At 34.3% G+C, this 22,991-nt stretch overlaps 2 protein-coding genes across 4 annotated transcripts; one reads left to right on the top strand and one right to left on the bottom strand.

Annotated features, from left to right (window-relative positions):
- The first annotated feature begins 10,477 nt into the window (after positions 1 to 10,477).
- LOC131653462 (UDP-N-acetylglucosamine transporter UGNT1-like) lies at positions 10,478 to 17,603 on the top strand. Of its 3 annotated transcripts, XM_058923602.1 has the most exons (10): positions 10,478 to 10,645; positions 15,583 to 15,659; positions 15,736 to 15,903; positions 15,980 to 16,113; positions 16,184 to 16,314; positions 16,415 to 16,459; positions 16,540 to 16,637; positions 16,718 to 16,825; positions 16,896 to 16,952; positions 17,040 to 17,602. In XM_058923602.1, the coding sequence occupies exons 1-10, from the start codon at positions 10,519 to 10,521 to the stop codon at positions 17,112 to 17,114; spliced, it is 1,020 nt and encodes a 339-aa protein (XP_058779585.1). In that variant the 5' UTR covers positions 10,478 to 10,518; the 3' UTR covers positions 17,115 to 17,602. The 3 variants fall into 3 exon arrangements, with proteins under 3 accessions (XP_058779585.1, XP_058779584.1, XP_058779586.1); XM_058923601.1 differs by having other exon boundaries at positions 16,896 to 17,603; XM_058923603.1 differs by lacking the exon at positions 10,478 to 10,645 and adding an exon at positions 10,667 to 15,325 and having other exon boundaries at positions 16,896 to 17,603.
- Positions 17,604 to 18,078: 475 nt separating this feature from the next.
- LOC131653463 (small ribosomal subunit protein uS10y-like) lies at positions 18,079 to 20,545 on the bottom strand. Its single transcript, XM_058923604.1, has 4 exons — positions 20,357 to 20,545; positions 20,015 to 20,140; positions 19,790 to 19,903; positions 18,079 to 18,400 (listed from the first exon to the last, which is right to left on the bottom strand). Exons 2-4 carry the CDS (start codon positions 20,124 to 20,126, stop codon positions 18,258 to 18,260), a joined length of 369 nt encoding a protein of 122 aa, XP_058779587.1. The 5' UTR covers positions 20,127 to 20,140; positions 20,357 to 20,545; the 3' UTR covers positions 18,079 to 18,257.
- Between the last annotated feature and the right edge of the window lie 2,446 nt (positions 20,546 to 22,991).

Here is a 22,991-nt window from a genome sequence, read left to right as displayed (position 1 = left end):
CTGATGCTCAGGTTCTGGTCCTTTAGATTGAGAATCTTCAAGCTTTTATTATAATATTCAATTTTTATGCCAGAACATAACTTGTATCATAAATTTTATTCACTGATCTTGCTCACTTGAACAAACATTAGTATACCCAATTGTTCTTTAAATACTTTGTTATCATCAAAATCGTAGGGACATGGTACAAACCAATTTTGTTTCAACACTAAGAATTTTAATACTTCTACTTAATTAATTTTCTACTTATGCTTTAAAAAATTAAAATGCATTAAAGGCTTCATCTTTATGCTTTAAAAGATATACATGTATGAATATAGAGCAATCATCAATAAAAATAATGAAATACTTATTTCCACCGGGAGTTAACATGTCATTACATTCACATAAATCTGAATGCACAAGATCAAACTAGTTGGTATTTCTTGCTACACCGTATAAAGGTTTCTTAATCATTTTCAATTTAACACATATTTCACATTTTTCGAAATTATTAACATCACTTGAAATTAAACAATATTTAATTAATATTTTCATAATACTAATACCAATATGAGCTAATCTACTATGTCATAAAGAAACATATTCAATCATATAAGCAGAAATATAAACTTTATTAATAATGATGTCAATAGTACAAAACTTAATCATTCCCTCATCAGAATAACCTTTTCACTCAAATACATCATTACTAATCAAGATTAACTGGTCTGATTGATACACAAATTAAATACTCGGTTTTCCAAAAAGATCTCCACTAATAAGGTTCCTATTCATTTCAGGAAGATGAAATACATTAATAAGAGTAACTTTCTTTCCATCATAAGTGAAGTTGAGTTCCACAGTTTCCATTCCAATGACTCTTAAACGTTATTCACTTCCCATGTGAACCTCTTGTCTATCAGTGACTTCTGTAACACCCCATATTTTCTAATTTTAATTTAATCGGAAATTAAATTATTATTTGGAATTTATTTGGTATTTTCGTTGAACTAATTGGAAGAATTATGGAGTATGGGTCTTTGGGCCAAGTGAGGTATTTAGTAATGAGGGGGTGTTAAATGTTGAGCCCATTACTAAATTATGCCGTGTTTTAATAAAACAAGTAAATAAGAGAAAATTGAGAAATAGAGAAGGAAAACCTAAGAGGGAGAGAAGGAGAATTCGTGGAGAAAAGGGATTTTCGTATTCATGGTGCAGCCCTCACAAAATGGGTCATAACTCTCTGCTCGTAGCTCCAAATCAGGTAATTCTTGAAGATTCGGATTCTACACGAAATTTCCTTCGATTTGATATATTAATTCGTGTCAGGGAAGTTCTCGGTGAGGGAGATAAGCGGGTTTGAAGATTGGAGATTCTTGCTGAAAGTGATGAAAAGAGGCATACGGGTTTGATGGAGAAGAAGGAGAAAAGTCCAGATTCTTGGCTAAGGTAAGGGGGACTCTTCCGGTTAATTTCTATTATGTGATTATGGGTAATAGGATGGATTAACGTATGATTCGATTCGATTGGGTATATTGGGATTTGATATTGTTAGGTATGTTATGATTTGGGATAATTGATGAATTTGTATAGATTGTTGGTTATTGATGTATAATGATGTGTGGTGAGAAATCCGATGTTTGTATGCTTGTATATGATGTCTGGAATTGTTTTTGGGTGAAAAGGGTATGAAATCGCAGGTCTGTCGCAGACCTGAGAATTGCTGAAATCGCAGGTCTGCTGAGCGGAGAGGGTCCGCTGAGCGGAGGTCCCAACGTAGTTTGCTTCTGTTGGGTGTCGCTAGAGGTCCGCTGAGCGGAGGTCTGAAGGATTCGTTTCTATCGGGCTTCGCTGAGCGAACTTTGCTGTGTTGAATTTTTCTAAAACTTTAAAATAACGTATCTTTTGATCCGTGTATCCTTTCTTGGTGCCGTTTGGGACGTTGTGAAGAAAATTAAATATTTTATATGATGAATTGGTGAGAAGGGCGGTGACCCGAATTATTTTTAAAATATTATTTAATTGCTTCGGTGATATACATTGTGTATATGTGGAATTGTGTAAACATGACAATGTTTTCGTGGGATGATGGAATGAACCGTTATTATTATTAATGTGATGATTATATGTTATATGTGGACATGTATGATTGAATGTAACATTGTGTGCATATGTTTTTGAATGTGACAATGTGTTGATGTGGTGATAGATTTGTTGTGACTATTATCTTGATTGTTGTGATAATATGACGGTGATGATTTAATGATACATTTGATGTAAATATATGTGAATAATTGAATGATTGTGCAGCGTGTACATACTTATTCGGTGATGAAAATGGTGAGTTATGATGAGACGATGCGGTGCATCGGATCGGTGTGTTTTAAGTATGGTATATGTGTACATTCATTCATATGCATTTGATGATGGATCCCGGTGATGTTTGGATCGTTGGTGAACATATTTCCCATTGTGCGGAAATTGTGTCGGTGGGCCGTATCTCGATGAGGCGTAGATCGGTTAGGTGGATTGATTCCACGGTTTATTGGTACCACATGCATAGTGTCAGTTGGTCACATGCATCTTTGCCATAACATGATTGAATTGAATTTCAGTGTTATGTTTGGTGTCGTATTTGTTGTAATTGTTGTATTGGTTGTGATTGATGAATGATCATTGAATATCTGAATATATGACAAATTGGGTGAATGATATATTATGATGTTTTGTTGCTTATGAATGCATAACATTGATTAATTGAGAATGAGACTCACCCTTACTTGTTGACATTTTTCATATTTGAGAAGTAGCGGCATTAGTGTTCGGTGAGGATGACTCGTAGAGTTTATCCGTTGTTTTGGGTCGTGTCGGTCATGCTCCGATCTTGTAACACTGGGGAACGATAGTTTTAGAGTTTTAAGAGATTACTCTAGTTTATTTGGTGTTGGATTATATTTCCATTTGGCTGTATTGACGTTGTTTCCCATTCCGCTGTGATAAATATGATTATGTTTTGGTAAGTCGTTTCCTAATGAAGCATGACTTCGACCATAATTGGTTTATTTGTTTTTAAATAATTGTGGCATCCTTGTATTTATATTTTTACTCTGATTATTTATTAAAATTTCCGCGGGGTTTAGAAGGGTGTTACAATAGTGGTATCAGAGCAGGTTGGTCCGTCCGGCCAATTGTCGAGTCAGTTGAGTTGCGCGACTGTTGAATACTGCCGGCGTATTATCCCTTGGTACGCGACATGTGAGTGAATCACTGTCGGTACTTGGTTGTTCTTTGCAGAAGTTGGTTTGAAACAAGTGGGGGAGAAGCTTCGCTTCTTGGTTATGTTTCAGTTGTAAGATGATTGATTCAGTAGGCTGTTGTTGGCAACAGTGTAAGCGTTGTTGGAGTTGTTGTTTTCCGAATTGAAGGTGACTTGGAATTAAGACTTGGCTGGTAATTAAGTTGGAGCATATTGAAGGAGGATGATTATATGCAATTGATGATTATTTGTAGGAGAGGAAAATTAGAAAGTTGCAATGTATCAGCTCTGCTGGTGTGCTGCAAAGTTGTCAGTTGAGTAGCCTTACGTCTCGGAAGAGGTTCAGCTACAAGTTTACAAAGAGGATTGATGTCGTAATGTTTTAGAAATCGCACTTCGGCGATGGGATGTGTTGCTCAAGTTATAAGAATGTTTGGAAGTGAAGAGATATGATAAGGGGCTGTTTGGAATGTGATCGAGTTGAAGAGAATGAGTTTTGGAGTGAGATTTTCGTAAGCAAAACGCAGGAAAATTGCTGAATAGCTGCAGAACTTCGAAAATTCATAACTAGAGTTCTGGACATCCGATTTGAGTTCCGTTTGAAGCGTCGGAAAGCTAATGAGATGAACTTTGTTATCAAAATGGTTGCAGCAGCTGTAACATAATTAATTGCGACAGGGAGACGTTGGGAAGAGGTGAAGTTACGGTTACTCTTGTTCTTAGAACTAGACTTATTGGTACCGCACGGGATGTCAGTGTCAGCGTTGGACGGATTGAAGGAATAATTAGAAGGTTGTTGAGAAGTAATTTTAAGAATTGAATATACCATTTGAAGAGTTTTGCGAATACCGTATAGAGCATCGTTGCATGTTGTCGATGTTGCATTTCGGATAATGATTGGAAAATTCATATCTTGAGTTCCGAGTGTCGGATTAATGTACCGTTTGAGCATACGAAGAGGTAAAATTATGTTCTACCTTATGGGAGAGTTATAAATACAGTAGAGGTGATCCTATGAAGAGAGATTTTGAATTCGGTTAAGGAAGCGAGAAACTTGTTGAAATGGGAATGCCTACTACCGTAATTGTTTGAAACGAAATTGAGTAGAACATGTTGTTGATGAATAAGTTGATGAGATGTTCGGTAATAAAGATGATTTGAGTGCTGATGGATTTTAGTGAGGAGTGAATTAGTAGGAAAGGTGAAATAAACTTTAGAACAGTTGAAGTCGTAATTGTGATGCCAAAGTAACGACATGTATAAAGGAAGAATTGTAGAGGATTTCTGACACCTATTGATGTGAGGAAGACTTTGTTGAGACTCTGAGTGGAATGATACTTAGACGCGAAGGATGCCATGAGATTTAGGGTAAAACCACGAGTTATGAATGTTGTCGCAGTCTTTTGCTAAGATGAGGATTTTGATTTGGAACGGGATGAATAGTAATGTACGAGTATGTTAGTGACTATGAAGTTTGGAAGTACTTAACAAGTGTGTGATGCTAAGTGACTATGAAGCGGATTATGTGAAATGTTGGGATGTTGGTGTCTCACCGACAAGATCCAATAAGAGGAAAATGTGCGAGTTGTAAAGACTCAAAGTGAATTATTGAATTATGACAATGTTAATGAGTTTGAGTGCTGACTCGGAAAGGACACTATTATGTAGTAACGACGGTTTATGCTTACATATGGTTGTCGGCTACCTATTGACAAATTGAGGACTTGATCACCCTTAATCTCTTGTTGATAGTAGACGGAATCATATAGATGGGATGAGCTTGTTTGTTGCCTTAATGGTATAAGATGTGATGGATATTAAATCGTGAGAATAAGCACTCACTATGTTGTGTGAACTTATGAAGAAGTGAATATGAAAGAGTGCAATATATTGGATGATGACCTAAGATGGGTAATCAGAGTCGCGTCGCGAAAGTTTGATGTGGAGTAGTGTCTTGAGTACTACTCGTGGGAAGTGAGGGATTAATATGTCAGGAGCTTACATAGAAAATATGTATTGATTTATATGTTGGATTTAGAATCCAGTGGATGTAAGGATGTCGTGTCGAAGAATTAGAACTCTTTTGAATAATTTCCAAGATGATGAACATGTTATTATGATTGTACGTAGTTGACGAGTATGCATTCGGCGAAGTTAAGACGATGAGTTGATACTATATGATGCTATAATAATTTTGTGTTGTTGTTAAGGAGTTATTGTAGATTTCCAGATATAATGGGGAATTATACTCTATGAAGGTTGAAGTTGATTTAATTCTTAGAGAATGACGGGACTCAGTTTGAGCTATTTTGTAAGCAATGGTATATGGAGGTTGATGAGTGTGATTATAACTACTCATGTGTACTTGTTCTGATGATTAAAATGTCTTAATAGATGTAGTAACTCAGAAATTTGTTGTTGAATGAGTATAAGTATTGCTAAGTGGTAAATTAGTACCATGTATGGTAAAGGAGGATTTTAAACGAATGAGTAAAGAGAGTTGGAATTGGGCAAAACTAAGAAATCTAATTGGTGTAGATGATTGTAATGAGTAATCGGAGTAGTGTAGCGGAAGCAGAATGTAAAGTGTTGGATAGTTGATGGTGTGACTTAAGAGGAGTCAGATAATTTGAATTCAATGGTATGAAAAATACTATTATTGAGTTTTCTTGAAGAAAGCAGTTGGTGAAAAGTGTAAGTATTACTTTATCGCGCGAATAGGAAAGTGTGTTTCAGGTTGGTACGTTCGAATATGGAATGCATTGCTGCAGTGTTGATCAGGTGTGATTATACCACGAGTTGTGTAATTATATTATTCAGTTATTGGGCTTATTGTATGGGTTGTACCTCAACGTTCTATTGTTGTTAACCTTTTGGAAGTATAACGAGTAGTACACCTTTGGGTAGTCAAATGCGACGTAAGAGCTGAGATTGAATGCGTGAGATGTGCTTCCTATTGGTTATGTCAGATGGATTTTTGAGGATCGACTGATGGAAATGTTACATGGGAACTGAAGAGTCAGATGAAGGACTCCTATCCGAGACTTTTCACTTGAAGTATGTTTTCGGGGACGAAAACTCTTTTAGTGGGGGAGAGTTGTAACACCCCATATTTTCTAATTTTAATTTAATCGGAAATTAAATTATTATTTGGAATTTATTTGGTATTTTCGTTGAACTAATTGGAAGAATTATGGAGTATGGGTCTTTGGGCCAAGTGAGGTATTTAGTAATGAGGGGGTGTTAAATGTTGAGCCCATTACTAAATTATGCCATGTTTTAATAAAACAAGTAAATAAGAGAAAATTGAGAAATAGAGAAGGAAAACCTAAGAGGGAGAGAAGGAGAATTCGTGGAGAAAAGGGATTTTCGTATTCATGGTGCAGCCCTCACAAAATGGGTCATAACTCTCTGCTCGTAGCTCCAAATCAGGTAATTCTTGAAGATTCGGATTCTACACGAAATTTTCTTCGATTTGATATATTAATTCGTGTCAGGGAAGTTCTCGGTGAGGGAGATAAGCGGGTTTGAAGATTGGAGATTCTTGCTGAAAGTGATGAAAAGAGGCATACGGGTTTGATGGAGAAGAAGGAGAAAAGTCCAGATTCTTGGCTAAGGTAAGGGGGGACTCTTCCGGTTAATTTCTATTATGTGATTATGGGTAATAGGATGGATTAACGTATGATTCGATTCGATTGGGTATATTGGGATTTGATATTGTTAGGTATGTTATGATTTGGGATAATTGATGAATTTGTATAGATTGTTGGTTATTGATGTTTGTTTTGATGTATAATGATGTGTGGTGAGAAATTCGATGTTTGTATGCTTGTATATGATGTCTGGAATTGTTTTTGGGTGAAAAGGGTATGAAATCGCAGGTCTGTCGCAGACCTGAGAATTGGTGAAATCGCAGGTCTGCTGAGCGGAGAGGGTCTGCTGAGCGGAGGTCCCAACGTAGTTTGCTTCTGTTGGGTGTCGCTAGAGGTCCGCTGAGCGGAGGTCTGAAGGATTCGTTTCTGTCGGGCTTCGCTGAGCGAACTTTGCTGTGTTGAATTTTTCTAAAACTTTAAAATAACGTATCTTTTGATCCGTGTATCCTTTCTTGGTGCCGTTTGGGACGTTGTGAAGCAAATTAAATATTTTATATGATGAATTGGTGAGATGGGCGGTGACCCGAATTATTTTTAAAAGATTATTTAATTGCTTCGGTGATATACATTATGTGTATGTGGAATTGTGTAAACATGACAATGTTTTCGTGGGATGATGGAATGAACCATTATTATTATTAATGTGATGATTATATGTTATATGTGGATATGTATGATTGAATGTAACATTGTGTGCATATGTTTTTGAATGTGACAATGTGTTGATGTGGTGATAGATTTGTTGTGACTATTATCATGATTGTTGTGATAATATGACAGCGATGATTTAATGATACATTTGATGTAAATATATGTGAATAATTGAATGATTGTGCAGCGTGTACATACTTATTCGGTGATGAAAATGGTGAGTTATGATGAGACGATGCGGTGCATCGGATCGGTGTGTTTTAAGTATGGTATATGTGTACATTCATTCATATGCATTTGATGATGGATCCCGGTGATGTTTGGATCGTTGGTGGACATATTTCCCATTGTGCGGAAATTGTGTCGGTGGACCGTATCTCGATGAGGCGTAGATCGGTTAGGTGGATTGATTCCACGATTTATTAGTACCACATGCATAGTGTCAGTTGGTCACATGCATCTTTGCCATAACATGATTGAATTGAATTTCAGTGTTATGTTTGGTGTCGTATTTGTTGTAATTGTTGTATTGGTTGTGATTGATGAATGATCATTGAATATCTGAATATATGACAAATTGGGTGAATGATATATTATGATGTTTTGTTGCTTATGAATGCATAACATTGATTAATCGAGAATGAGACTCACCCTTACTTGTTGACATTTTTCAGATTTGAGAAGTAGCGGCATTAGTGTTCGGTGAGGATGACTCGTAGAGTTTATCCGTTGTTTTGGGTCGTGTCGGTCATGCTCTGATCTTGTAACACTGGGGAACGATAGTTTTAGAGTTTTAAGAGATTACTCTAGTTTATTTGGTGTTGGATTATATTTCCATTTGGCTGTATTGACGTTGTTTCCCATTCCGCTGTGATAAATATGATTATGTTTTGGTAAATCGTTTCCTAATGAAGCATGACTTCGACCATAATTGGTTTATTTGTTTTTAAATAATTGTGGCACCCTTGTATTTATATTTTTACTCTGATTATTTATTAAAATTTCCGCGGGGTTTAGAAGGGTGTTACAACTTCAGAATAAGTTTTGAATATCTCTTGTTATAGGAAACATGGACAGTAACACACATATCATACTAACACCCTTCTACCTTGCCTTTGATCGCCATAATTCACTCACAATAGCAATTATGCTATCATTGGCTTGAACAAAATTTGCCTTATTTTGGAACTTGTTGTTCTTGCAATCTTGAGAATAATGATCATGTTTGCTACACACATGATAGCCGCCTTTGGGGCCCTTTGATTCGCCAAAATTCTTGAACTGATTTTGATTCTTCTTATGACCAAGATAGTTCTTATTACCATCTTGTTTATTCTCTCCTTTTGCACTCACCGCATTGGCCTTAGAATATCTAGCAGCCTCAAATTTCTCTCTAACTTTTGATTCCTCCTCGACTCGAATATGTTTTTGGATTTGTGCTAGTGAAAAGTCCTCGGAATTGGGAAGCAACTTCTTCCGATAGATTTTCCAGAAATATGACAATTTCACAATAATTGCACCAACTTGGAAAACTTCAAGAATATCGATATTCATAGTCCTCAATTTATTTACAAGAATTTGTAACATGTGCAGTTGTGCGAGTCTAGGCTTTGAATCTAACATTTTAAAATTAAAATACTATGAAATCAAAAACATTTTAGTACCTTCATCCTCAGCATGAAATTTGAACTCGAGAGGAATTTAGACAGTGTGTTCAGAATGTGTCCACGGCACAATGATTCATTCTCTTTTCGTTTCTTGCATTATGCCTTAAGTTCCTCAAAATCTTTGTCTTGTGAGTCTGGAATCGATGCCAAATCAGGATCCAAGACATAAAAGATATTCAAAGCACCCACGAGGAAGATCACCTTGTCTTGCCAGCGAGTGAAGTTTTTTCCATCGATACGGTCCAACTTCACAAGATTTTGGTTCATCACTTTGATGCTTGAAACGGAAGCCTCAATTGTCATTATTTGAGGCACTATTAAATTCTTAGAAATTGATTGTAAATTAGATGGATCAAGGCTAAAATTGTGCATATGAACACTTTCCTAAAAGTGTTTCAAGCACTCTTTAAATTGTCTTAGAGTCTACAAACATAATATTCAGGATAATTCAGTCTATTTCGAATTTGCACAAGACAAATAAAAACTCAAATACATGGATGAAAGAAATCTAGAATTAAGCAACGAATAAGAGGGTTCAAATTGCATGGTTTTGCAACTCTTGCCACTAGCGCCTCTATATCCCTTGGTCCCAGAGATGGTATTGCGAAGGGGAGTATGGAGATGAGACGTGACATAAGATTTGAGACCACTATATTCATTCATGCAACACGATCCGCTCTTTAAATCCTATATGATTTAAGAGGAAAGAATGTCACATGGATGAGTATAATGGTCCCAAGCCTTATGCCACTTTGACCTTCACACCAACTCTATATAAAGAGCGTTAAACTGAATTAAACTTTCAATGTGAAACTATTTTCTATACATTGAATGCTTACTTACTACTCAATTATAAGGTGTCATGTTATTATTGAAACACCACAATAGTTATGTATTTAATTAATCTCTTAATTAATTAATATTTACAACAACAGAACCTCTAAAAATTAAGTTTCATTTGATTATCGTTTCAAGAATTCTTATTTAGCCATTTACATTATCTGAACTATTTTACCATTCAAATAAAATGGATCTTGCTAACGAGTGTTACTTAGGCACTCTTCGGATTTCAAATATAAAAAATTATTAAAAAATTGACCATTTCAATTTTCAATGTATTAAATAAATACACACATTTAAAAATATATATATTTTTAAAATATTTCCATAAATTATATAATGCAATATTTACTTCTCTATTACCTTTTCTCTTTGCTTTGCTATAAATAATCACTTCTTACTTTTAAGTTCTCAAAGACAAACAAAAAATAAGAGAGAGAGAGAGAGAAGGATCGTGCATGCCATATTAATGGAGTCTACAAAGAATTTGCTGCCACTATCTAATGATATCAAACAGAGCAAAGAAACAGAACAAAAAATTCCAACCATGACAAGAAAAGGAGTTTATACTGCTTTATCTTACATGACTTCTTCAGGTTTTTTTTTACTTCTTCAAATTAATTATTTTCAACATTATAAAAGATATGAAAAATTTATAAAACTAATAATGCGTGTATAAGTGTATGTATTTTAAATTTTTGAAATGTTTTTTTTTTTAAATTACATTGAAAGTTAACATTTATTAATAAGAATTACAAATGAAATAAATTTATAAGGAATTCATAGATCAGATAGTTTAAAAAATAATTTCGTAAGCTTTCTATTAACATATTATAAAGATGATCTATTTTTTGAGTTCATGAGCATGATAATCTTTTTTAAGAACTAAAGAAAAAATTAATAAAGCACAAATTCTTAAATAATGACTGAAATTTCAAGCTTCTGAGAAAGAAGAGTCGAGTTGTGATTATGATAAATTGTGATGTAAAAATAAATAAAAAGTTTGTGAAGAAGTTAATTTATATATATATATCGGGATAGTTGAGAGTGCGGGTCTAAAATTTTGATCCGTCCAACAAAAAAGTGAGGGCAGGACATGTTAAATTCGCAGGTATTGTACTTTTTAAATTTAAAAAGCAAATTTTTTTGTTAATATCAATCTCCACAAAAACTCGCATAAAAATGGAGTGGAACTAAGCGTTCATATTAAAGGATGAGAGTCTAAAACCTTGATCCATGCCGCATTATAGTGCACACAAAACGGGTATGCTCAAGCCGGACCCGTATTGGCAATTGGCACCCTAACCAAAGTTATTTTTTTCTTATTAAGTATGCAAAAAGATGGAATAAACCAATCAAAAGCAAGCAAGTGTAGTATGAACCATTTTGATGTGAATTCGTTTAGGAGTGTCATGGCCCAGTAGCTCTATGGAGGGGTGTTTGCAGTGCGATTTAAACGGTTTTAACGTAAAAAATTATCCGAACTGCAAGAAGAAAAAGTGTGTGGTTCAGTTTGGTTCGGTTGGCTTTTAAAAATAAAACCGAATCAAACCAAAGCAATGCGGTTTGGATTGGTTCGGTTTTTTTTTTTTACAAAATTTTATTGAGCCATACATACACATATTGATGACAAGATAACTTTGTATTTAGTCAATTATGCGTTATCAAATAACAATAAAATTCATCATATTTGGATAACAACTTTCCATTTAATATACAAAAATAATATTAGATTAAACTGGAATAAAAAACATAAAATAGTAGCATAAAATCATATTAAAAATATTATGATGAAATAGAAGAAAAAAAAGAGAGATGAAATATTAGAGATGAAAAAGAAAGAGCAAAAGAGGTGCGATTTGATAAGAAGAGGAATATTAAAAACGTAATTGGAAGAGAGATCAGTAGAATAAAAATAATAAGATGAAAATGAAAGAACTTAAGAGATGAAAGACTAGAAAAGAATATATGATATGTATTTGGAAAAGAAGATGAGAAGAATGTGCAATACCGCTATGAGAGATTTGAGATAACTTAAACTAAAACCTTAAGTGTGAGGAAGAGAAAATCATTCGTAATCGTAAGGCTAAAGCATAATAAGTTTGAGTTTGGATTGAATATAAGTTAATTGAAGTTTGGGGGTTGTAACATAATGTGGTTTGGTTCGGTTTGTAAAATACAAACCGCAAATCAAATTGTGCGGTTTGTTAAAAAATGGTCCAAACACATCCGAATCAAATGCGGTTATTTGCGGTTTTGATTTGGTTTGGTTTTGCAGTTTTTATTGGGCTGATTTGGTTTTGAACACCCCTTAGTTAGTGCTATATGTAAATTATCTCCATCAATAATCAATAACATCTAACATATATGTGATATAAAGATTCAAGACATAGATATATTTAAATAGTGAGATATGTGTTATGATAAAGATATGTGGAAAAAGACTAACACAATACTTGTGTAGTGCTTATTTATATTATTGATTAAGGAGTGTACGGATGATTGCACACCCTTGGAAATGTGTCTTTTTGTCTAACATATCTTAAGACTTTTTCATTCTAGATACTACTTTAGGCATATAATTTAGAAAATTATATTATCTGTTAGGGTTCATCTTTATATCTCATATCATATCATTGATTGATAAAACAATTTACACTTTAGTTCCACTTTGTAGGATAGTTCATGTGCAACGTGCTATTTTAGTTCATATCTTGATCAGTGCTATACTAATGTTGTTTTGTTGTTTTTTGGCTGGAAAGTAGATAAGATTAGAATGCTTTATTGCTACATTAAAAGATTACATGATTGTTCAAGTTGGAGTTGATATCTATTCCTATCTTATGAAAATGTACTTTCTTTACTTCTTTAATATTTTTTCCATTAAACATTTAGATAATATAACAAGATTAAATAAATTAATAATCTTTATTGTTTTTAATTTTGTAGAATTGTTTTTTTGGACTAATCTCCACTAGTTTTGCGTCACTATATATAAACGATTTGGTGATTTTTTTAAAGAAAAGAGAACTGAAATTCAATGAAAAAAGATTATATAAAAATCAATTTAAGAGTAGAGACTTCAATACAATCAACTAATAAAAAAAAGATATTTGAGTAGGAAGTCATTCTTACTAGTTTCATTCATGTTCAAACTCACTCAATCCGAAGGAGGAGGAGTTCACCTTATTTGTTTAGTCTCTCGAGTCAACTCCATCTTACTACCATGTAGCTCTGTTGTCAAAAAGATACTCCCTATGGTCCTTATTCGAAGAGAAAATTCACTTTTTAGATTCATAGAATAATTAATGTTTGGTCTATGTATGGACTAGATACATTAATCACTGAATGAATCTAAATATTTAACTTTCTCTTATAATAAGGACCAGAGGGACTAATGAGCAACTTTAGTAACAATGCCGCCACAAAATTTTAGGTCTCAAAAAATTTTCATCATGTTGTTCCTTATTCCTCCACATCCAAAGTTCATGGCAAGAAGTTGCCCAAAATTCCTCCTATAACATATCTCCATTAATACCAAAATCCAAAATCAAAATAATATTCACCCACTCCTTAATATTACTAGTAAAAAAGGAGTCTCTTATATCCAACTTAACCACATTAGTTCAAATTGCAAATGTCAAAGAATAGCTTAAGAAATGTATAATGGATTCCACCCATGTTCTATGGTGACTACAAAAATATCTCCCTAGTTGCATTTTATTTTTCTTCTCATTGATCATTATCCTACCATGATACACCGACCAAATAAAGACCCTTATTTGTTCAAGAATTTTAAGCTTCTATATCAACACCCAACTATCTTCGTCATTTTACCTACCAAAGTTACACATTAATTATAACTTGATGAAACAATACATTCACCTTTTTCATCGTTTTGTCAACAACAAATATCTCTTCCACTATTATCATCGGGAGGCAATGGATAGAATTTTAGTTACCATATTTTGAGGAAACAAATAATTTTAAAGAACCATATCATATTGACCATGTTGATCCAATAAGTCATCTAAATGCTCGTAAGAAGATGTATTGACACAATCTGTATTAATATCCATCAACTTTTTATTTGCTTCAACCCAACAATGAGACTAAACATCTATATTGACACCAAGTAATAGTGATAAGAAATGTTTGGAGATTAAAAGTTTCCAATAAACCATATATCTTATGGTTTACTTTCAACTCTCATATCCAACTATTCACAGAGAAGAACGTATGACAGTATGTTATCGTTTTCTCGAATGGGGTAGTTTTTATCAAGGTTACCTGATAATTAATGTAGTGCATTGTTTAAATGTTGAATAATTAGAAAACTCTCATTAACCCTTTAAATAAGTGCTTTTATTATTTGTTCATCAACTTAAACTTATTTCCACAAATAAATAAATGAGCTTTTAGCCTTTCTCAAGAAAAAAGGGTGCAAACAAGATGAGTAAAGGTGGGACAAAGTTAAAATCCAACCTAAGGCCGAAAAAGGATCAAGGAGGCTGAAAAGCAAGAAGCTAATCGATTAGGTAACCTACACGTTTCAAATTTCAGACAAAATCAAATTGAATATTTATCTCCAAGCAAAAGAAAACAGTGCATTACTAGCAAGCGTGTAAGATCTTTAATATCATCATTACCTAATTGATTAGGGCAAAATTTTAATCAATTAGATGACCTCTTTTTTAAAGTTTTGCTTCTCATATTTTCTGGGCCGAATCTTCATTGATTTTGTGAAGTTGTTGCACGCTCAGAGCGTCAGAGGAATCATTATAAATAGGCAACTCTCATTTTTTTGCATCTCATACTTTTCTCTCCACTTCTTGTTCTCTTGTGCGAGTTGCACTCTACACCATAAATATCATCGCTCATGACCTTCACGAAACTCTTCATCAATAAGACTATTCTATTTGTAGAAAGGTCAACTGAAACCCAGATGACAACTATACATGACCTTGCCTACTCAATTTGCTTGATTGCAAGATAAAGAGGCCAACTAAAACTCACATGACAAGTATAAAGAGGATCCTCGGGCACTCGAAGTAACCAATTAGTCTTGTCTCATTTATGATAAAGACAAAGAATGGAAGTTTGTTGAATGGTCAAAATCAGATTAAGCAAGAGATCTAATTGATAAAAGAAGTACTTTGAAATATGTTTTTTATGCTTGAAATAAAGGCTCTTTCATGGTTATCAAAAACCATCTATTGTAACTCTCTCCACCACTGAAGCAGAATTTATAGCAACTGCTAGTAGTGATAGTCAAGGTATATGGTTGAAAAAAAATCTACCACACATTAGAAGCACTCAAGGATTATGCATTACCACTCGTTATGATTACAGCTTCTCCATCAAATTGTCTAAAAATTCAGTAATGCATGGAAGAAACAAGCATATTGATGTATTAGATTTTACTTTCTGCATGACTTGACAAAAGAGGGAACCATCACACTTTCTGCATGACTTGAGTAAATATGATTTTCCATTATATAACAACTTATTGAAATAATTGCTTTTTGTATAGTGCTTTTGGTCATGTTCAATAAAGCAGCTCTCACTTCTTACAATTTCCCATTTGCAAATGTCATCACACTCTCTCAGGTAATTCACTTTTCAAGATTGTTTGCAACTCTATCAGGGATAAGTTATGTACTAATACATGCAAGGTTTGTTTCAGATGGTGTGTGCATTTGTTATTCTCTATGTCTTGAAATCATTCAACATAATTTCTTTCACAACTGATGAATCCCAGAACAGCTCTAAGTCTAAAAACTCGATATTATTTGTGCCCTTCAGTACATTAGTCCACACATTTCCTCTAGCAATAACATATTTGTTGTTCATGGTAAGTATTTCAAAACATTAACTTTTGATTTGTACACATTAATTTTCATAGACTATATAAGAACATATGTTTTCAGGTGGTGACCATGGAAGCCGTGCGCGGCATTAATATTCCAATGTACACCACTCTAAGAAGAACTACTGTGGCATTCACAATGGTTATGGAGTATTTTCTATCCGGGAAGAAGCATTCGATATGCGTTCTTGGAAGGTATGGTACTCTCATTGTTCTTCTATCCGATTTAGTTCGGTTTAGTTATTCAATTTCTTGTGATTATTAGTGTTGGGATAATCATAGTTGGTGCTTTGGTTGCTGGAGCAAGAGACCTATCATTTGATGCTTATGCCTATTCAGTTGTTTTCATAGAAAACATGTGCAAAGCAGTGTACCTTGCTTCTATCTCTCGTGTTGGTAAGATGATGACCAATGTTTCTTGTTATGTCTCATTCATTGTACTGTTTTTTGAGTCTGTCAATGAAAATCTCATATACTACTTGACAATTTTTCATAGGTAAAGCTAGTGGTCTTAATATATTTGGTCTTGTATGGAGCAATGGTAAAATTTCATTGATTTAAACATTGATTTTGAACATCATAGTAAGTGGATTCATCTTAACCCTTTCTTTTGTTTTCTAGTGTTGATTTGTGGGCCAATATTGTTTTTTTGGTCCTTGCTTAGAGGTGACCTACAATCAACACTCAACTTCCCATACTTGCTCTACCCTGGATTTCAGGTGCTTCTTGTTGTCATTGTTAGTACTCAATTGATAATTTGGAGGGATTAATTGATTATCTGTATTGGAATTTTGGTCAGGTTGTGATGGTTCTATCATGTGCTTTTACTTTCTTTATAAACTACATTGTGGTTTTAAATACAACTGTCAACTCAGCACTTACACAGGCAATCTGTGGTAATTTAAAGGTAAGTTTCTACATCATGTCAATTATTTTCTACATCTATACCTGAAACTTGATTGTTACTTCTTTTACAGGATGTTTTTACTAGTGGGTTTGGATGGATATTATTTGGAGGACTTCCATATGATTTGGTAAAACACAAATCCCTTTGGGAACTTAAAATCTGCATTGGTGATTACACTTATTATGTCTTGTGTTTTGTGTTTTGGTGCATGCAGTTCAATGTTGTTGGTCAATCACTTGGCTTCTTTGGGTCCTGCTTGTATGCCTATTGTAAGCTCCAAGGAAAATGAAGATAATAAATTTCATTTTGAGATCAGACGCAGTAAACTGGATTTCTCTTCAAGTTTCTATTTTAAGATAGTTTAAGAAATGTATTTTAGTTGCAATGTGAAGGTAGTATGGTGCAATTTTATACCACGCCCGTTCAGATTTTGTTCTTACAGATTAGTATTCTGAAAACACATCTCTAATGAAAATCTCAACCAATCACGTGATATTGTGTTGAACAATTCTACTGCTAGCTTCTTCCACGCAGGTGTTTTGAGTGAACATTTTAGGAGTGGCTGTGAACTTTTTCTACATAAAATTAGCTTTGTTTTTGTTCTGAATGCCTAAATATTCTACCAAATTTTGTTTTATTTACTCTTAAATTGATTTTAGAATGCAATGGAAAACTTTACTTTAGCGAACGCATTAGAGATCTCAAGATGCATCCACTACTGAGATCCCTGCCGATTGCCTCATGCGGGCCCTCCAAAATGGGAAATTTCCCCCTCTATAACGGCAAACATGTCCTCTGCCCCCTCAAAGTCTTCCCCGAATAGCTTTTAAACTTTTTTACTATTAATTTAGTTAAAAATAATAATTTTGTATGTTCATGGATCTCATCAGAATCCAAAGGAACATGGGCAGGAAACAAAAAACTCCATGATGGAGAGATCCAAGACAAGGATAGGAAATAGATGGATCGGAAGGGGAATGTATTCACCCGCCGTCGCCCCATTGACATCCCTAGTGTGAATTCACAATTATTGTGATGCTGAAGGGGCAAATGCCTAATGATATCTTAGGAAAATTAGTACTACTAATCCCAAAACTTACAAAAGAGGCTCCAATCCTAAAGGCGTTTCCAAGATTAATGACTCTTCTCACCCTGCAACCCCTAAGAAGTAGAGGGTTGTTTTCTTAAGAACCTCAAAAGAGGTTCCATTCCTATTGCATTTTCAAAGCACTAGATATAAAGCGAACACAGAATTGTAAAGAAAAATATTATAAATAGAAAGTAACTCAATTTGATAGGAATCTAAAACATAGCAACTCTATCAAATTCCACAACTGAAAAAACAGCCCAACTTTGTCTCAAAACCAAAACTGTCAAAATATAGGAGGACAAAAGAACTAGGAAACATAACAAGTTAAAACTTGGTTCAAGATCAAGCGTCGGCAATGGTCACCTCAACCTCAACACCAGGTTCAATGGTGATGGAAGTAATCTGTTTAACCACATCAGGGGAACTGTAAAGGTCAATGACTCTCTTGTGCACACGGAGTTCAAATCTATCCCAGGTGTTGGTACCTGAAACAAGAGGAAGCTCATGAACACAAGCAGTTCATAATGCTTGTTCATTCAACAAGTAACATCATCCATAAAAGCCTACACATTACATTTTTATACAAAACATTTGCACTGCGTATGATTAAGGTGACATGAGGGAAATCGCATTTCCCAGCCTTGGAATAAGATCAGAAAGCAATAGTTATCAAGACTAAGAACTATGTTTTGGGCCACACTGAATTCTCAATCTGCATGCACATAAATTAATCCCATGATAGCAAAGGATATAGACAAAACTCTGTAAACCACAAGCATGGAACCTAGATTGTTGATGCACTATAGCTGCATAGCATAGTGGAACCGGACCTCACCACGGTGCTTTTGTGCTGCTAAGCGCTATCTGCAATAGCAGGAATAGCGGCCACTAATTGTGGAGTCATGGCAGCGCTTACGCGGTTATGTAGCCGTTTGCGACTGCAATTGTGAAGATGAGGGTAAATTTGTAAATTTAAATTTTTAAGGGCAAATTGGTATTTTGACCCTTTTGTTTGACCTTATATAAAAGCACAAGTGGTTGCTTTAGGTCATTTCAAATGTTTTTGTGTCGTTTCCCTCTTCACTCGGATGTTTGCATTTAAGAAAGCCATCTTTGCAAAACTTCTTTGACATTCTTCTTCGCAAATCAGCAAGCTATTCATCATTTTTCCAAAATCATCACCGTTCTTCACCTATTCATCTTTTTATTCACCTTTCTCACCCATTCACAACTGATTTATCATCTGCTTTGCTATGTTGCTTTGTTTCTCTTTTATCCCAAATAGAGGCTTTCTAAAACGCAAACACGCGAGTGAAGAGGGAAACGGAAAAAAACACCTGAAATGACTTAAAGCAAACACTCAAAAGTGGCGCAGTGAGGTCCGGTTCCGCTACGCTTCTATAACGCTGCTATCAACAACCTAGGGATAATTGGTATTGAAAACATAGAGCACAACACAATATGGAACACCTTTTCACTCAAACTGAGAGACGACATAAACGAAGAGATAGAGGAGCTATATAATGAAGTGAGTTGAAAACTCAAAGGAAAGAGAAGTACTAGTATAGGATAAATACAACCGGACACAACATGCCTTATTGCTGTTTTTGAGACAATTGACATAATCCAACAAACAAGTTCATCTCTGGGGATTTAGGTGTCAACTTAACTAAAAGATTATTATTGCACACTAAATGATAAGTTATAACTTATAAGATATTGTAGGAGCTTATTGAAAAAAGTGCTGATAAACTATGAATATATCAAAATTATGTGTCTAGCTAACAGCAATAACAATTCAGGTGTTGCAAAGAACACGATTAAATAAACAACTACTTATAGAGCGAAAATAAACAAACAATTAAATGGAATACCTTCACCACATGGGGACTTCCTAGTAGTGATATGAAGAACTTTAGTAGGCATCCTGACCGGTCCCTTGACCCTGAGATGCTTATCCTTTGCACCACGAACCAAATCAGCACAAACTAACAACAATCAAGAGAGACACATACCAAACATCAGCACATTCAGTGATAACAAACAACCAACATATAGTCGTGAAGATCATCGAAGCTACAAAAATAAAATACACCCACCCTTCTCAAGATTTTGGACATGTTTGGAGGAAAGAGTGATCCTAATCTTGTGGATCTGCTCCTGAGAGTCCTCCAAACCAACCTTTGTGGGTTTCACAGCTGCGTACGCCATTTTTCAGATTACAACTGAAAAAGGTATCACTTTGGTCAAGTAACATTTAAGTATTGAATTGAACCCAAAAACAAAACTTTACACTGAATGAGCGTTAAAAATTCATGTGCAGTATAAAAATAAATTGACATTTGGAATTGAAATCAATGCAAATAATTATAAAAAATAAAATAAAAATTTGTAACAACACCGCTAAAAATCTTAGTACACAGGGTGAATCTTCTTCTTACCACTTCTTTGTAACGAGATGAGAAATACTGAGAAACTTCCGTGCTGGAAATTGGCGGCCGTGGTGGTTTAGGGAGGTAAGGGAGGCGGTGAAGAAGAATAGCTGACGACGCTGCAAGCTGCTAGGGTTCCTTGGACCTTTTTGAACAATAGGTGTTGTTTTTATTTTTGTGTAAACAAGAAAGGGGTGTGCCTCTAGTAATATGTAAGAGGGGAGGTGCGTGCCAAGAAATTAACTTGCGACCCCATAATTTATACCTCCCACTAGCGCTGTCAAAATGGGCTCGGTCCATTGGGCCGGCCCATAAGCCTTAAAAAAAGACTTTGGTAAATTTTGGAGAAAAAAAATTGAGATAAGATATGATTTTATAAATGTGTTTTCAAGTCATAAAGAAAAGTTAAAGAGGATCAACATATATTTTCAAAATGATGTGATCAAAGAAATGGTTGTGAGATGTAGAAAAAATTTGATAAGTATTGGTGATAATATTAAGTTACTTTATATTTTCACATGGATGATTTTGTGGTATTATATATATATATATATATATATATATATATATATATATATATATATATATATATATATATATATATATTTTGGGTAAATATTTTAAACATCACTTATATACGTTTATGATGACTTTTTACTTATGTTGTATTGCATTTATCCATTACATTCTTTTTATAAAATTAAAATTATAATATTGAAATACGGGTCGGGCTGGCCCATCGAGCCGCACGGGCCTTTGAAAAATGGGTCGGGCTAATTTTATGTGACCCATTTAGCAATTGGGTTGGGCCGGGCCAGCCCATTAAAACACGTTAGTCCACCGAGCCAAAGCGGACTGGGCCGGGCCGGCCCATTTGACAGCTCTACCTCCCACCCATCAATTTTTTTATTTCAATTTTACCTTTGTTAATAAAATTTAAAAATCAAAGAATTTCCGAACAAAATTTCCGGTATGCACCTCATAGTTTCCGGTAAAAAATATCGGAAATTACGTTATTTTTAAATTTTTGGTACAACATACCGGAATTTTAATTTATTTTAAATTTTCGGTTAAGCGGAATTTTGAAATTTCAGGTATATCGGAATTTTCAAATTTCCGGTACACCGGAAATTTCAAATAAACTAAAATTTCGGTATGTTTCAATTTTTATTTTTTTAAACGGTTGAGATTTTGCCGACACTTTTAGAGGGTCCTGATTGCACCGACACATTTGTATGGTCTAGAATGCACCACCATTTGTATAAATAGGGGTGTTAGGGTTATGTGATAACACATCATTTCAACAAAATGTCTCTTTCTCAGTATTTTATCAATGTAGAAGTGTACTCAATGGCCGCAACTCTGTTGTTCAAACCAAGATTCTAGATGGGCATGAATCATTTGCCATCTTAAAGGAAACGTTGAACAATTTGTTGATTCTGATAACATAATGGTAACAAAGATCGAGTTTCGGGAGGACTGGATTAATACAAATGGAAGGGTGAAATACAACTTAATCGAGTTGAATAATGATAAAGATGTGAAGGCCATGTGGAAATCATTTCGCCGTAGGATAACTAAAGGTCCGATCGAATTGGATGCGCAGATTCAAAGATTCGTTGACGACATAATGAAGTGTCTGATTCGTCCAGAGTATTCCGGTAGTGCCTAGGTTTTCATGTGTTCGGAGCACTGTTTATGCTTGTTTGTTGTTTGTCATCTGATGTTTGTTAACTATGTTTCTTTGCTATTTGTCATTTGATGTTCGTTATCTACTCGAAACATGTACTAGCCAAAAAGATTATGCAGCAAAAAAGAATCATGATTTTTCTGCTTCTAATGGTGTACTCATTTGCTTGAAAGAGTTAAGAATCATGAATTTTGCACAGTATATCATATTAATGTAATGTAAATGTAAATGTAATCGTATATACAGTACACGAAAAGAAAACATCTTATAAATCTTACAAATAGTGGCAAACATAATAAAAGTAAAATCACATCAACCTAATAAAAACAGAAATATCAAAAGTTTCTCAAACTGAGATCGATGAGACTAGTAGTTCTAATCCATATTAAAAAAAAAAACTAACTCAATAGTAAAACATTACTTCTTTAACGCTATCTAAGATAACTGAACTCTCCCGGAGCATAATCGACCAACGCATTATCATGTGTTGTATGATGAAAATAGATCTAGTGCATATCAGCTACAAAGTTTTATTAAAACTACTAAAACTGTGGAGTTGTTATGCACTAAATCCATTTTCATCATACAACACATGCTAATGCGTTGGCCGACTATGCTCCGGGAGAGTTCAGTTATATTGGATAAAGTTAAACAAGTAATGTTTTACTGTTGATGTTGGCTAGGTTTTTTTGGGGGTCTTATTTTGTTTGAATATGAAACTTATGTCTTGTTGTTGATGTTGATGCTTGTTGTGCAATCCTCCTGGTCGGTCATAATGTTTACGTAATACAAAGAAAGTCGAATTAGATACAATTAAATTAAAAATATAATAAGAAAAATAGAATTTAAAAAAAATAGAAAATACCGGAAATTTCAAATATTTTAAAATTTCTGGTACTGGATAAAATACCTGAAATTTCATAATTTACGGTATTTTGAAGAATTTATAAAGCT

Source organism: Vicia villosa, linkage group LG2 (assembly GCF_029867415.1).
Source record: "Vicia villosa cultivar HV-30 ecotype Madison, WI linkage group LG2, Vvil1.0, whole genome shotgun sequence".
Taxonomy (NCBI): domain Eukaryota; kingdom Viridiplantae; phylum Streptophyta; class Magnoliopsida; order Fabales; family Fabaceae; genus Vicia; species Vicia villosa.
This window is presented reverse-complemented; position numbering and strand designations above follow the sequence as displayed.